The sequence below is a fragment of the Cornus florida genome, unplaced genomic scaffold (assembly GCF_030987335.1).
Source record: "Cornus florida cultivar Cherokee Brave unplaced genomic scaffold, ASM3098733v1 CherokeeBrave_3.0.0_Hap2_Chr02, whole genome shotgun sequence".
NCBI lineage: Eukaryota > Viridiplantae > Streptophyta > Magnoliopsida > Cornales > Cornaceae > Cornus > Cornus florida.
In genome coordinates this window covers 105,328,693-105,342,967 of record NW_026775572.1, presented here as the reverse complement: position 1 = coordinate 105,342,967, position 14,275 = coordinate 105,328,693, and the positions used below count along the sequence as shown (strand labels likewise).

The window sequence follows — 14,275 nt, the reverse complement described above, 5'->3', positions numbered from 1 at the left end:
GCCACCTTATCCAATAAGGTTGTTGCTGAAATTTGGTAGCTAATATTTGAATTAATTCAAATATGTTGTTAAAACTGGGAGACTAGAGATTTAGCTAAATTGAAATCCCTATGAAATAGGGATTTAATTGGAGAAGGAATTCCAACAAAGAAGGAATGGTCGTATGAGTTCAAAGCTATAAAAGGCTATTCAGGCCATTTAAGGGAAGTACTTTAGCCAAGCTTAAAGAAAGGGGTTGCTAAAAATTAGCAACTTCTTTAGCAACTTTTTAGCAACAATTCGGCAATTTGTATTTGACTAAATCAAGGAGAGTCTTCAGCAAGGATTTCCATTTAAGTCAAATGACGCAAGATGAAGCAAGATGCAGAAGATTACTGAGTTGTGACCTAGTTTGAATAGCAAAGTGAAGAAAATCAAAAGAAAGAGGATTTTTAGAGCAATTAATTAGGGAATAAGTTGATTTAAAATTCTATAAATAGAAGTATTGTAATTCATTCCAAATCGTCCGACACCAACCACAAATCAGCATGAATAAAAAATTCATTAAATGACTCAACGTCATCTTATCTTCAATTATTTTGTCCAAATGGCAAATTTCATTTGAAGAATATGAATTCCAATAACTTATCATTCTTTTTGCAATGCTTAATTATGCTATTTACAATTTATTCTTTATTTTATGCAAACAGATTCAAATGACAAATCTTTTATCAGATTCATGTCACTTTAATTTGGCCGATTTATTCCATTGCAAACATTATTTTTCAGTGCATTTCAATTCGGTCAATTTACTTTCCAGTTCATTTCAATTCAGCCAATTCGTTTCATTTACTTTAAATTGCATTTTTTTTTTCTTTTTAACACCTTTATAAAAAGTCCTTACATCAAGGCAGAAAAAGAATCTTGTTGGGAGTTCTTACTATTCTCTCTCCCACACATTCGTCTGAAGTCAGCCATCGAAAAAAGTGATAGGCTGGTGTTCATTTCAATATTTTGAGTGTTTTATACAAATACTCTTGTACGCGCGCAAGAGTCCATCGACCGACATAAGACCAAAAATCGCGCGAACAATTTCATATTTACTTTTTGTTAAAAAGTGATTTGATGAGCTTATTTGCACCTTTTTTAAATTTTATAAATTAATATATACATTTTTAAAATAGTAAAAATTAATTTTGTACAAATCTTATATATAAGGTGATTTTTTTTTTTTTTTAACTTAACCCCTCAAAACCCATCATGTCATTGTCATATTAGTCTATAAAAATGGGGGTATAATGGCCCCCAACCATTCAAAACCCAACTTGTCAATTTTTCTCAATTCTATTTTATGTGTTTAGTTATAATTGGCCGAAGAATACAATAATTTTTCCAAAACTAAGCCCGCATCATGCTCCGCACATCCCGCATTGGATTCTGCACCGACAATAGCACAGAGGAGCCCTCTACCAGCGGACCACACACGCCACGAGTACCCCCTACCAGTGGACCACACACTCACCTACTTATGGCGATGCTCATCAATTCGTTCAGTTCCTCTGAAAACTCTATCACTATTTAAAAGTAGAATACGTGTTAATTATCCAAAAAAATATTTTAAAAAAAAACCCAGAAAACGTGTGGGTCCCACTCTATTCATTACAAGTTTACAAGGAAAAGGAGTGCCAGTAGCGTCACGGGTCCTCCTCTCATCTTCCTTGCCGTTTCAATTCAAATCAATGTCTCTAATGCCAACGGAAAGATTTTGAGTTCATATTTTGTATAGATAGCTATATAGATAGATAGAGAGAGAGAAAAAAATGTCTACGGTGACTATTCCTCCGGTTTTGACTACGCCTCGTGATGATGCTGTCCAATTGTACCGGGCTTTTAAAGGTAAACTTTAATTTCTTGTTATGTTGATGATACACACACAACCCGTGAATTTGATGCTATGTTATGGGTTCTTATATTTTCAAAAATATATGTTTTGGAGCATTAAGACTATTACAAATAAGGGGGAAAGTGAAAAAAAATGTAGTAATTTTATAGTGTCTTTTACTCTTACAATAATGTATCAGAGAATGTGTATTATGTTATCTGTGATGCTTAAATAGCTTTGAACACACATAATCAAAGTTGTATTAGGAACAGAGTATCAAAGAATTAGTGAATTTTAACTTTTAATGTAGACTAGTGGCGTAGGGTTTGGACTGGTGAGATGCAGAGTACTGTTAACGGTTTGGGTTTTGGGAGAAACAAAGGGCATTAACTCAGATGGTATGATTTTTCACCAAAGGGAGGTCGAACGACCCTGATAGGACAATATTGTTAGTGTTTTGTAAGTTTGGTTGAACTTTCTAAAAAAGAAAGAAAAGAAAAAGAGGGGCTACTCCTCTTTTTAAATATGGTGTTCTGAGTTTAGGGAGGTTCTCATTTATAAGAAAGAAATTCAGATGAGAGAGTGTTTAGACCTCAAAACTAGTTCCATTATGATGAAAAGAGGGTCAGTAATGTTTTGCAAGTTCATATGTTTCAAATTGTACCTTAATTTTGGGGCAAATAGGAAATGATTGATCATGGTGGAGAGAGAATCTTGTATCATTTGAAGACAACTTTCTAGGAAATGCTAATATAGCAAAAATCTGAAGTGGGGGCTTGAAGCTCTTCAATAGGTGGTAAATTTTACTGCTTTTTTAGAGTAATAATTTCAGGTTTAAATTCTATAATGTTAATGAGATAGTTTCAGGGTTTTAGGTGGATCAGCCAGAAGAGACAAAAGGGCGCGTAGCCAGAGCAGAAAAAAACACTAGCTAATCAAGTGATGGAAGAGCGGTCCAATCCCAAAACAAGAGTTCTAGTTTTGTTAATTTGCATAATTCAAAAATCTAACCGTTGAGCAACGAAAACAGAGTTCCAAGTTTTGTTAGTTTATATAATCAAGAAATCCTACCGTTGAGCGACGGCAATTTGAGGGGAAAAAAACAGAAGATGACAAGTTTTTTTTTTTAATTTAGACATGACTTTATTATTTTTCTTTTTTTGAAAAAATTACAATTTTGTTTTACTTTCCAATTGATCAATAACTGTCGATTTAGTATGCTTTTTGTTTTGTGTTTTTTATTATGGGCTGCATCACATTTGATAAATAATGATCTATTGTTTTTTAAATGGTGACTCAAAATCAAAACAATAATTTGTGTTTTTTATTTTGGGCTGCAACACATTTACTAAATGATTTATCGTTTCTTAAATGGACTTGAATCCTATGTTAAATATTCTCTAAATTATCGTAAGTTGAATTCGTTACAAAATAATACGTAACATTAAAAACTTATCTACTGTTGGTGTTAAACACGTCAATTAATTTAAAGAAATTTTAAAAACTGCACCGTTTTAAGATAAGTAAAATTTACCAAAGTTTAAAAACTGCATCGTTTTGAATTAAGGAAAATTCACTATACTCTAACGACATTTAACATCGTTATCTCTCCCTCATTTTTTTCAAAAAAAAAAGATCCTCCCACTCTTTTAAATAGTAACAAATTTTAGATTTTTTTTTTTTTCCTAGTTTGGTGTACTCACACAACCCTGGTTCCAAAGGATTGTTTGTACAAAAATTTTAGATTTTAGATTTTTTTTATCATTTTATTTTTTGATTTGGGTAATACAATAAAAAGATAATGGATCCGTTAAAGCAGAATTCAACTCAACCATAGACATGGTTAATATCACTACAAATAGTATTTTGGAGCAGTAGCATAGATCAAGATATCATGCATTTATATCGTCATCATTCTACATATTGTATTAAGATTTTTTTTGCTGAAAAAAAGATTTAAACCATGCATTCAGCTGTAGCAGAGACGCGACTTATTTCAGATATGAACAAAGCGGGGAGAGAGGGAGGATCTTTTTCAGGAAAAGATGAGGGAGAGATAACGATGTTAAACGTAGTTAGAATATAGTGAATTTTTCTTAATTCAAAATGGTGCAGTTTTTAAAGTTTCTTTAATAATGTTAATTTGATTTTACACTAGCAGTAGATAGATTTTTAATGTTATGTATCATTCTATAGGGAATTCAACTTACGATAAGTTAGAGAATCTAAGTCCTTTTTAAATAGTATGACAATTAAAATCTATGTACTGGTATTAAACCACATCAACTAATTTAAAGAAAGTTTGAAAATTGCACCGTGTTGAGATAAAGAAAAATTTACCAAAGTTTAAAAACTGTACCCTTTTGAATTAAGGAAAATTCACCTTAAACGTTTAACGTCATTATCTCTTCCTCATCTTTTCTAAAAAAATTATCCCTCCTTCTTATCTTAAATAAGTTGCGATAGTCTCTGTTTCTATTTTAACCTCGTTCTCTCTCATCTTTCATCTCTCCTCTTCTTTATTCCTATCTTAAACAAGTCACGATGGTCTCTGTTTCTCTTTTAACCTCACGTTCTCTCTCATCTTTTTTATATATAGGGATTTTGGTTGTATTTTCCTAACTCCATTAATATCCATGCATATATATATATATATATATATACACACACACATTCTTTTTCAATCATTACTATTGCACTAAAAGTTGCATGTATTTTTGTCCATCTTAATTATATGGCAAAGAACATTCACGAAATATTCCCCCAATCGTGTATATCTCCTTATGCCCTTCTATTCATAATTTTTTTTTTATTTTTATAAAATAACCCATTAAGGAAAAAAATATATTTCGTATATACATATTCCCCCAATCGTGGGAATGAGCAAGAGGAGAGAGGGATAAATTTTTTTTTTTTGAAAAAGATGAGGGACAGAGGGAGAGATAACGACCTTAAACGTCATTAGAGTATGGTGAATTTTTCTTAATTAAGAACGGTTAATTAAGAACGATGCAGTTTTTAAACTTTCTTTTAATAAATTTAACACCAGCAGTAGATAGATTCTTATGTAGTGAATCCAACCTAGGATAATTTAGAGGATATTTAACTTAGAGGATCAAGGCCTTTTTATTTTGGGTGGCAACTCATTTGGTAAATAATGATCCGCTGTGTCTCAAATAGTGACTCAAAGTTTAAACACTAATTTGATATTTGTGTTAATTACAATGACACCCCCTGAGACTTGTCATAATGACAGTCATATACAAGTTAATCTCTTTTTGAACAATGAGACCGACCCCCTTAAGTTTAATAAAGTTAACAAGGATACCCCACACAAGCTAAAATGACCTTAATGCCCTTTCACTTGTGAATTAACCCATTTGAATTATAAAATTACCTTTTTAACCTTTCTAATCATTTCAATTGACCAATTTAGCCCTCAAACCACCACAAAAGTTGAGAAGCCCAAATTATTAGGTAGTCTTGGGACCACCAATCTATGGTCTTGGACAATCCTAGCCACATATCTAAGAAAATATGTCTTTAGCATTACACATCATTGCCATCTATCTTCTCTCTCCTCCCAACTTCCTCTTTACACATATTCAATCAGCTCTGTGATCAGATTCAATCAGTTCACATCCTCATTGTCAACAACATCAGCCTTTCGTCATCTCCATCCTCCAAGAACCCCTTAAGTAGCTCCTCCTTAGTTGCCGCCCCAACTGCCTCTTCACCGACACATTCCACTGCAGGTCCGGTGGTTCCCCAACGTCGTTAACGCCATCGGCATCCTGCGAATCATCTTCAATGGCAGTTATTGATTCGCTCGTGTCTGCGTAGGCGAAGGTCGAGTTGTTGGCGGCGGCAGTGAACCCCCAAATTGAGGCGTGGTTGCCTATGGCAGAACACGAGGTCATCACGGAGATGAAAGTCATCGCTAAGAGATCCGGTGAGTTGAAGAACGAGATCCTTCCTGACGCCGACCTAGCTGGCTACAACAATTCCAACGATCGCTTATCTTGTAACACCGGCGGCCGCCTCGAGTGCATCGGCCTCGGCGGCGCCACCCTCGCCCATACCACAGGTGTATTAAGTGACCAAATAAATTTTTTTTCCTTTCTTCCTAAGTTCTCTCTAAACTCTCCATCCTCCTAAAAGCACCTACCATACCACCGCTACCCACATCCACATCCACCACTTCTCTTTATATATATGTAACCATAGTTGCCGTCGACGTCGCAAATGCACCACCGCCGTGTCATCCCCGCTGCTAGCTAGTCACCATCATCGGAGCCCAATCTCGTCGCCCTCGTCGTCACCATCACCGGAGCCCAAGAGAAAGACTTGCAAAAGTTCCAAATGATCTAATCTTCTCTCATCTCAACCGATCTCATGAACTATGAATGTTTCCGTCAAAATTTTGAATCCAAAGGTTGTGGGTGAAGAGGTGGTGGTTGGGTGGTGGCTGCGATGGTGAGTGATTTGGTGGGTTTGGGTAGACAGGGGTGATGAGGGAAGAAAAAATGGGTGGCTGATATTGATCTCACACAAAGGGTAATTTGGTTTTTAAAGAGTTTTGAATCTTTTGATATTTTATCATTAATAGTAATAAAATATTAAAGGACAATTTCGACTTTTCATAACCTTTTAGGGGTTGCTTGGATGCAATTCTTGATAAGGGGGTGTCATTGTTCAAAAAAGCTCTAACTTGTATATAGCTGTCAATATGGCAAATCTCAAGGAGTGTCATTGTAATTAACCTTAATATTTTTATATATTTGTGTATAACAACAACATTGTAGCGATGTACCAAAAAAAAATTTAAAAATTCTGAAATGACATTTTAAATTAGCCTTTATATTTGATATTTTTACATATTTCTGCCCGCTATGAGCAATACCAAATTTTTATAACAAACATGTTTTTATATTTTTTGTTTCAAAAAAGCAAAAAACTATTTTTGGGATGGGATTAAAACTAAGCGTGAAAAGTGAGAGGTCCATGAGGGTTAAAATAGTAAAATCATATTAAAAAAAACTATTAGACAATGATCAAAACTTATGTGCAAATTGAATTCTTGTACTATCTTATTTCATAATTGATTCACGTTTTTTAATTAAAGACTTTTAATTCAACTAGTCTAGTAATACTACGTAATAAATAAAAATGACCATATAATAATTCCTTTACGCGTAGACCCAACTGAACACAGGACAGAGTCGTTGTACTTGATGGGTCTTTCCACGTGTTGACTGTGGGACCCATCTCTATAAATTCCGAACAATTTCTCCAAAATTAAGCCCGCCAACATCATGCTGTGCACATCCGCGTTGGATTCTGCACTAGAGTTTTATTACCTTTTGATCTCATGGTGGAGAGAGAAGACGTGTGAATTATCCAAAGATTCTCTCTCTTCCTCTTTCTCAGTGGTCGATTTTTTTTTTATGGCGTTATTTTTTATTTTGTGATCTAACGAGGGAAAGGAAAATGGTGAGAATCGAACCAAACTCCCAACGACAACAGTGGACCACACACGGTCACCTACTCATGGTGATGCTCATCAATTCGTTCAGTTCCTCTGAAAACTCGTCACTATTAAAGGTAGAAGACGTGTGAATTATCCAAAAAGAAATTAAAAAAAAAAAAAAAAAAAAAAAATTATCCACAAAGAGTGTGGGTCCCACGATAATTAGTTGCGTCACGAATGTTTCTTGCAGTTTCAATTGAAATAGTAGCAATCAGATTTTTCTGCTGCCGACGGAAAGATTTTGAGTTCATATATATATATATATAGAGAGAGAGAGAGAGAGAGAGAAAAAAAATGTCTACGGTGACTATTCCTCCTGTTTTGACTACGCCTCGTGATGATGCTGCCCAATTGTACCGGGCTTTTAAGGGTAAACTTTAATTTCTTGTTATGTTGATGATACACACACAGCCCAAAGGCTACTACTCATGTCTGTGAATTTCATGCTATGTTATGTGTTTTTTTTTTTTTTTTAAATATGTTTTCAAAATGTTATTTTATAGTGTCCCTTTTACTCTTAGAATGATTCAGCCCTTGTAATTTATCAGAGAATGTGTATTATGTTATCTGTGATGCTTAAATAGCAGTGAACACACATAATCAAAGTTGTATTAGGAACAGAGTATCAAAGAATTAGCGAATTTTAACTTTTAATGTAGACTAGTGGCTTAGGGTTTGGACGGGTGGGATGCAGAGTACTGTTAAGGGTTTGGGGGAAAAACAAAGGGCGTGTCACTGAAGGCATTAACTCAGATGATATGATATCTCTTCACCAAAGGAGGTCGAAGGCTGTTAGGGACAATATTGTTGGTGTTTGTAAGTTTGGTTGAATTATCGAAAAAAAGAAAGAAAAGAACAAGAGGGGCTACTGCCTCTTTTTAAATATGGGGTTCTATGAAAGAAATTCAGATGAGAGAATGTTTAGACCTCAAAACTAGTTCCATTATGATGAAAAGAGGGGTCAGTAATGTTTTGCAAGTTCATTTGTTTCAAATTGTACCTTAATTTTGGGGCAAATAGGAAAGGATTGATCATGGTGGAGAGAGAATCCTGTATCATTTAAAGACAACAGTCTAGGAAATGCTAATAAAGCAGAAATCTAAAGTGGGCTTGAAGCTCTTCAATAGGTGGTAAATTTTACTGCTTTTTTAGAGTAATAATTTCAGGGTTAAATTCTATATTGTTAATGAGATAGTTTCAGGGTTAATACAGAAATAATTTGCTAGAAAATGTTGACCTCTACAGAATTTTTAGTGTAATAATTTCAGGGTTAAATTTTATATTGTTAATGAGATAGTTTCAGGGTTAATACAGAAATAATTTGCTAGAAAATTTGACCTCTACAGAATTTTTAGTGTAATAATTTCAGGGTTAAATTCTATATTGTTAATGAGATAGTTTCAGTGTTAATACAGAAATAATTTGCTAGAAAATTTTGACCTCTGCAGAATTTTTAGTGTAATAATTTCAGGGTTAAATTCTATATTGTTAATGAGATAGTTTCAGGGTTAATATAGAAATAATTTGCTAGAAAATTTTGACCTCTGCAGAATTTTTAGTGTAATAATCAGGGTTAAATTCTCTATTGTTAATGAGATAGTTTCAGTGTTAATACAGAAATAATTTGCTAGAAAATTTTGACCTCTACAGAATTTTTAGTGTAATAATTTCAGGGTTAAATTCTATATTGTTAATGAGATAGTTTCAGGTTTAATACAAAAATAATTTGCTAGAAAATTTTGACCTCTACAGAATTTTTAGTGTAATAATTTCAGGGTTAAATTCTATAATGTTAATGAGATAGTTTCAGGGTTAATACAGAAATAATTTGCTACAAAATTTTGACCTCTACAGAATTTCTAGAGTAATAATTTCAGGGTTAATACAGAAATAATTTGCTTCAAAAATTTGACCTCTACAGAATTTCTAGAGTAACAATTTCAGGATTAAATTCTATATTGTTAATGAGATAATGCAGAATTAGTTTGCTACGGAAATTTGACCTTTACAAAATTTCTAGTGACTTATATATGCTGTGATATTGTTTGTTTAGGATTTGGCTGCGACACTGCAGCAATTGTCAATATCCTTGCCCATAGGGATGCAACGCAGCGCCCTTATATCCAACAGGAGTACAGAAATATGTATTCTGAAGAACTTAACAAACGCTTGTCTTCAGAGCTCAGTGGCAATGTAAAGGTATAAAGGAGAATTGAGCATCAATTTTTCACTCCCTTTCAATGAGTCTTTGATCCTATTATAATTTACTTTCCGCATTGATCATATGGAAGTTTTAAGTGCTGCTAATTGGAATACTGGGTAATTTGCATTGGATCAAAATTTAAATTCTGAAACGGGTGGAAATGTGGTGCGTCTATTGTTTCTATATGCAGTGGTGCATCCAATATTATTACAACTATTGTTATGTTAAATGGTTTCAGAAAGCAGTCTTACTTTGGATGCATGATCCGGCGGGACGCGATGCAACAATAGTGAGGGAGGCTTTCAGTGGAAACGTCATTGATCTTAGAGCTGCTACTGAAGTGATATGTTCTCGTACTTCAACCCAGATACAACAAGTTAAACAAATTTACCATGCTACATTTGGTGTTTACCTTGAGCATGATATTGAATTCCAAGCATCTGGTGATCATAAGAAGGTATCCCTCTCTCTCTCTACACCTAAGAAGCACACACATTCAAGCCACGTTCCTGTTTTATAATGTTAGGATCGCACACATGCTATTGGCAAATAAAATAGATAAAAGCACCCACAAGCAAAAGGTAAATTGTGGTCCACGGGCGAAGAATGACTATCTTTATTTCAAAACTTGATTACACACTCTCTCTTCTCACAAACTCAATTCAACTTTTTTCCCTCTACAATTATTTTTCCCTCTCTCTACCTTTCTACCCAAACCCATCTCTATTTATAGAGTCTTCAAAACCCAATTCGTTGTTGTATAAGAATTTCACAACTTGACTTCAAGGAGTTACCATATCAGTCACAATTCTAAAATAGAAGCATCCCAAACGGAAAAAGAAACTAATTTAAATTTTGAACCACAAACCCAACATATAATTATGTTGCTAAGCTCCTTTATTTGTTTTAATTTTGAAGGGAGATTTAGTTTGCAATTGCTTGTCTCCTTAAGCAAAATGTTTTCGTGTTTGTGATGGAAACTAAAACTGAAGTTCTTTGAAAAGGTTTTTTTTTTTTTTTTTTTTTTTTTTTTTTTGTTTTTTTTTTTTTTTTTTTTTTAATCCCTTTTTTTTCATGTTCGGTTTTTAGGTAAATGGGAATTTCCTCTAAAAATCTATCTATCTATCTTTGTAGTCAAGTAGCTCTCTATAACTCTTGAAAAAATCTTTCATGTTTTAAAATTTTATGTTGTGAATTTTTCGTTTAGTTTATCATATATGTATCCCTCTCTGTCTACACCTAAGAAGTGCACACATTCAAGCCACGTTCCTGTTTTATAATGTTAGGATCGCACACATGCTATTGACAAATAAAATAGATAAAAGCACGCACAAGCAAAAGGCGAATTGTGGTCCGTGGGCGAAGAATGACCATCTTTATTTCAAAACTTGATTACACACTCTCTCTTCTCACAAACTCAATTCAACTTTTTTCTCTCTACAATTATTTCTCTCTCTACCTCTCTACCCAAACCCATCTCTATTTGTAGTCTTCAAAACCCAATTCCTCCTTGTATATTCACAACTTGGCTTCAAGGAGTTACCATATCAGTCACAATTCTAAAATAGAAACATCCCAAACAGAAAAAGAAACTAATTAAATTTTGAACCACGAACCCAACATATAATTATGTTGCTAAGCTCCTTTATTTGTTTGGATCTTGAAGGGAGATTTAGTTTGCAATTGCTTTTCTCCTTAAGTAAAATGTTTTCATGTTTGTGATAGAAACTAAAATCTGAAGTTCTTTGAAACGGTTTTTTTTTAATCCCCTTTTTTTCATGTTCGGTTTTTAGGTAATTGGGAATTTCCTCTAAAAATTGAGATTGAAACTCATCTTCATCTATCTTTGTAGTCAAGTAGCTCTCTCTAACTTTTGAAAAAATCTTTCACGTTTTAAAATTTTATGTTGTGAATTATTAGTCTAGTTTATCATATATGTAATTTTTTTCATCTTTGACCTTCTATTATTATGCTAGTGTCCTTCCATCTCGAAATGAAGACCAGTGTTCACTATAGTGATTTGTTTGTTTAAATTACTTATTGTAGTTGCTCCTTTCATGTGTAACTACACCTCGCTACGAAGGCTTTGAAGTTGATAGAAAGATGGCAGAGACTGATGCTAAAGCTCTCTTTAAAGCTGGGGAGAAGAGATTGGGAACTGATGAAAAGATTTTCATACGCATTTTCAGTGAAAGAAGTAGGGCACATTTGGCTTCTGTTAGTTCTGCTTACCACAGCATTTATGGGGACTCACTAGAAAAGGTACAGCATCCAGGGAGGGATGTAAGCCACTGGATTTTTTAATTTTTATTATACACCTATATATTCTGTAAAATCTAAAATAATGCCCCCACTAAAATTATGAAATGAAAGAAAAAAAAACCCAGTATAAAAATATTCCCACTGCCGCTAAAATTATGAAATGAAAAAAAAAAAAAAAAAAAAAAAAAAAAAAAAAAAAAACCCAGTATAAAAATATATCCCCACTGAATTTTGGCTCTCTATTATCGTGGTGAGTTGTTTTATGCCATCATAAATATGCAATTTCAAGAGCTAAATAGTCATTTTACTGAAGCAAATTCTGAGTTGCTGCTTTGTATGACATGCATATGCTTGGATGATTCATTCACTGGTTTTCTGAAGCGAATGTCTTGCTCAATTTTATCCAAAAGAATTTTCTTCAATTGTTATCATGAAACTTGACAATTAATTGGAGAGTTATATTATGGATGCGCACTCTAGTAACGAATTTGAAGGATTTAAAGGGATTTGTGATCTTGCAAAAAGAAAAAATGGTTGCAACCAAAAAAGACAAGGTGCATTCGTTAGTTTATTAGCTTGTGGCACTGGCATTGATCCTACCAGCTGCCACTGCCACCATAGAGAGGGCATTTTTTCCTACCGTGAATATTGTAAAGAATCGATTGTACAATCGGAGATATCAATGGATGAGTGATGGTTTGATAGTGTATGTTGAAAAAGATATATTTAGTAGCCATAGATAATGAAGCTATCATATGACGTTTTCAAAACATGAAAACTCGTCATGGATAATTGTAAAATATTGTCAATGAAATTATCAATCAATGTTAAAGTTCTCTTATTTATTATATTTTGAAAATATATATATATATATATATATATATATAGAGAGAGAGAGAGAGAGAGAGAGAGGGCATTTTTTCCTACCATGAATATTGTGAAGAATCGATTGTACAATCGGAGATATCAATGGATGAGTGATGGTTTGATAGCGTATGTTGAAAAAGTATATATAAGTTCTTGTTGTCTAAACTCTAATGTAACCCCACCTCAAATAATAATTTTCTGGCTCTGGCTCTGGCACTGGCACTGGCAGCATGCTTGAAATTATTGCCTAAAACAACTCAATTAATTGCAGGCAATAAAAAGTGAAACATCTGGGAACTTCAGGTTTGGCCTTTTGACAATCTTACGGTGTTCTGAGAATCCTGGGAAGTACTTTGCAAAGGTAATTTATCATATTCCTCCCAAACTTTCTGTCCTGCAAGAGTATGGAGCCATATAATCTTATCATGCTGAAGCACCGCAATTTTCTTAGTTCTACAAATGCAAATTTTGCAGGGTTTGCGTAAGGCAATGAAGGGCTTAGGAACTGATGACACAACACTTTTTAGGATAATAGTGACGAGAGCTGAGATTGATATGCAATATATAAAGGCAGAGTACCAGAAGAAATATGGGAAAAGATTGAGTGATGCCGTTCATTCAGAGACATCAGGCCATTACAAGACATTTCTTCTTTCTCTCTTAGGCCCCGACCACTAAACAAGGTATCAGAAAGGGCATATGTAACCTAGGATGTCGATCTTGCTTGACTGTTTTTGATTGAGAGTCCATGAATTCAGATAGGATCTGAGACTGTCATTTGCTGTTTTGTCCACAACTAATTTCTATATATTTGTTGAACTTTTTTCCAGAGCGCTCGTTATATATAGCACCAGTGTTGACGATTTGCTGAATATGCAGAAATTCCCTACAGTTTCTTGTGTACCTGCTGTGTGTATTAGTTTGAAAATAATGTAGTGTCTCTGTAAAGTAACTGAATGACTTTTCTTCTTTTGATTGTTAGGTGATGGTTCATGTATTTGTATGTGCTTCAAGTGTTGTATTGACAGTAGTCATATGCTTTCTGTTTATACAAATATTTGTCACCAGAAAACAACTCAAGTGTGTGTGTGGAGAATATGGGGCATTCAGCTCTGTACTATTGTTGTTATAGATTATGTAAGAAAAATGTGCAGGTTTCTTGGGTGCCATTGTTATTTTGTGGCCTGCATTGGTGGACGAGATTATCGATAAACTAGTTATTTTTAGAAAATAATTATTGTTATGTTTGAGAGTACCGAATCGGTTCCTTGGATTTGGAATTGGAAGAAGTTTGGTTCAAATTTTGTGTTAAATTTTGTCCAATCCCAAATCCAGGCACCAATTCGGTGCCACCAAACACCAATGTTTTCTTGATTCCTAACTAGTTAAGAGTCTATTGCTAATATATTCATTATCTTAAAATAAATCAATGTGTTCTTCATTCACAACTGATTAATTAGCTTCTTGCTCATATACAATGATCATATTTACAGTTTTGTCCTCCCATTGTGAAGCTATTAATGCTAAAATAGCTTGATTCTAGTGCAGGTAG

General features: G+C 33.8%; 1 protein-coding gene across 2 annotated transcripts; it reads left to right on the top strand.

The window, feature by feature from the left end:
* Window positions 1-1,606: 1,606 nt before the first annotated feature.
* On the top strand, window positions 1,607-13,892 carry LOC132295529 (annexin D5-like). 2 transcript variants are annotated; one of them, XM_059793824.1, is made up of 7 exons: window positions 1,607-1,875; window positions 9,445-9,590; window positions 9,833-10,051; window positions 11,641-11,856; window positions 12,995-13,084; window positions 13,198-13,406; window positions 13,554-13,892. In XM_059793824.1, exons 1-6 carry the CDS (start codon window positions 1,800-1,802, stop codon window positions 13,399-13,401), a joined length of 951 nt encoding a protein of 316 aa, XP_059649807.1. In that variant the 5' UTR covers window positions 1,607-1,799; the 3' UTR covers window positions 13,402-13,406; window positions 13,554-13,892. The 2 variants fall into 2 exon arrangements, with proteins under 2 accessions (XP_059649807.1, XP_059649808.1); XM_059793825.1 differs by lacking the exon at window positions 1,607-1,875 and adding an exon at window positions 7,205-7,761.
* Window positions 13,893-14,275: the final 383 nt, after the last annotated feature.

Excerpts from the sequence above, each read along its gene's own strand:
- LOC132295529 (XM_059793824.1), top strand. The coding sequence starts at position 1,800 with ATGTCTACGGTGACTATTCCTCCGGTTTTGACTACGCCTCGTGATGAT. Across the intron at positions 1,876-9,444 it reads ATTGTACCGGGCTTTTAAAG|GATTTGGCTGCGACACTGCA; the intron begins GTAAACTTTAAT and ends TTGTTTGTTTAG. Across the intron at positions 11,857-12,994 it reads ATGGGGACTCACTAGAAAAG|GCAATAAAAAGTGAAACATC; the intron begins GTACAGCATCCA and ends AATTAATTGCAG.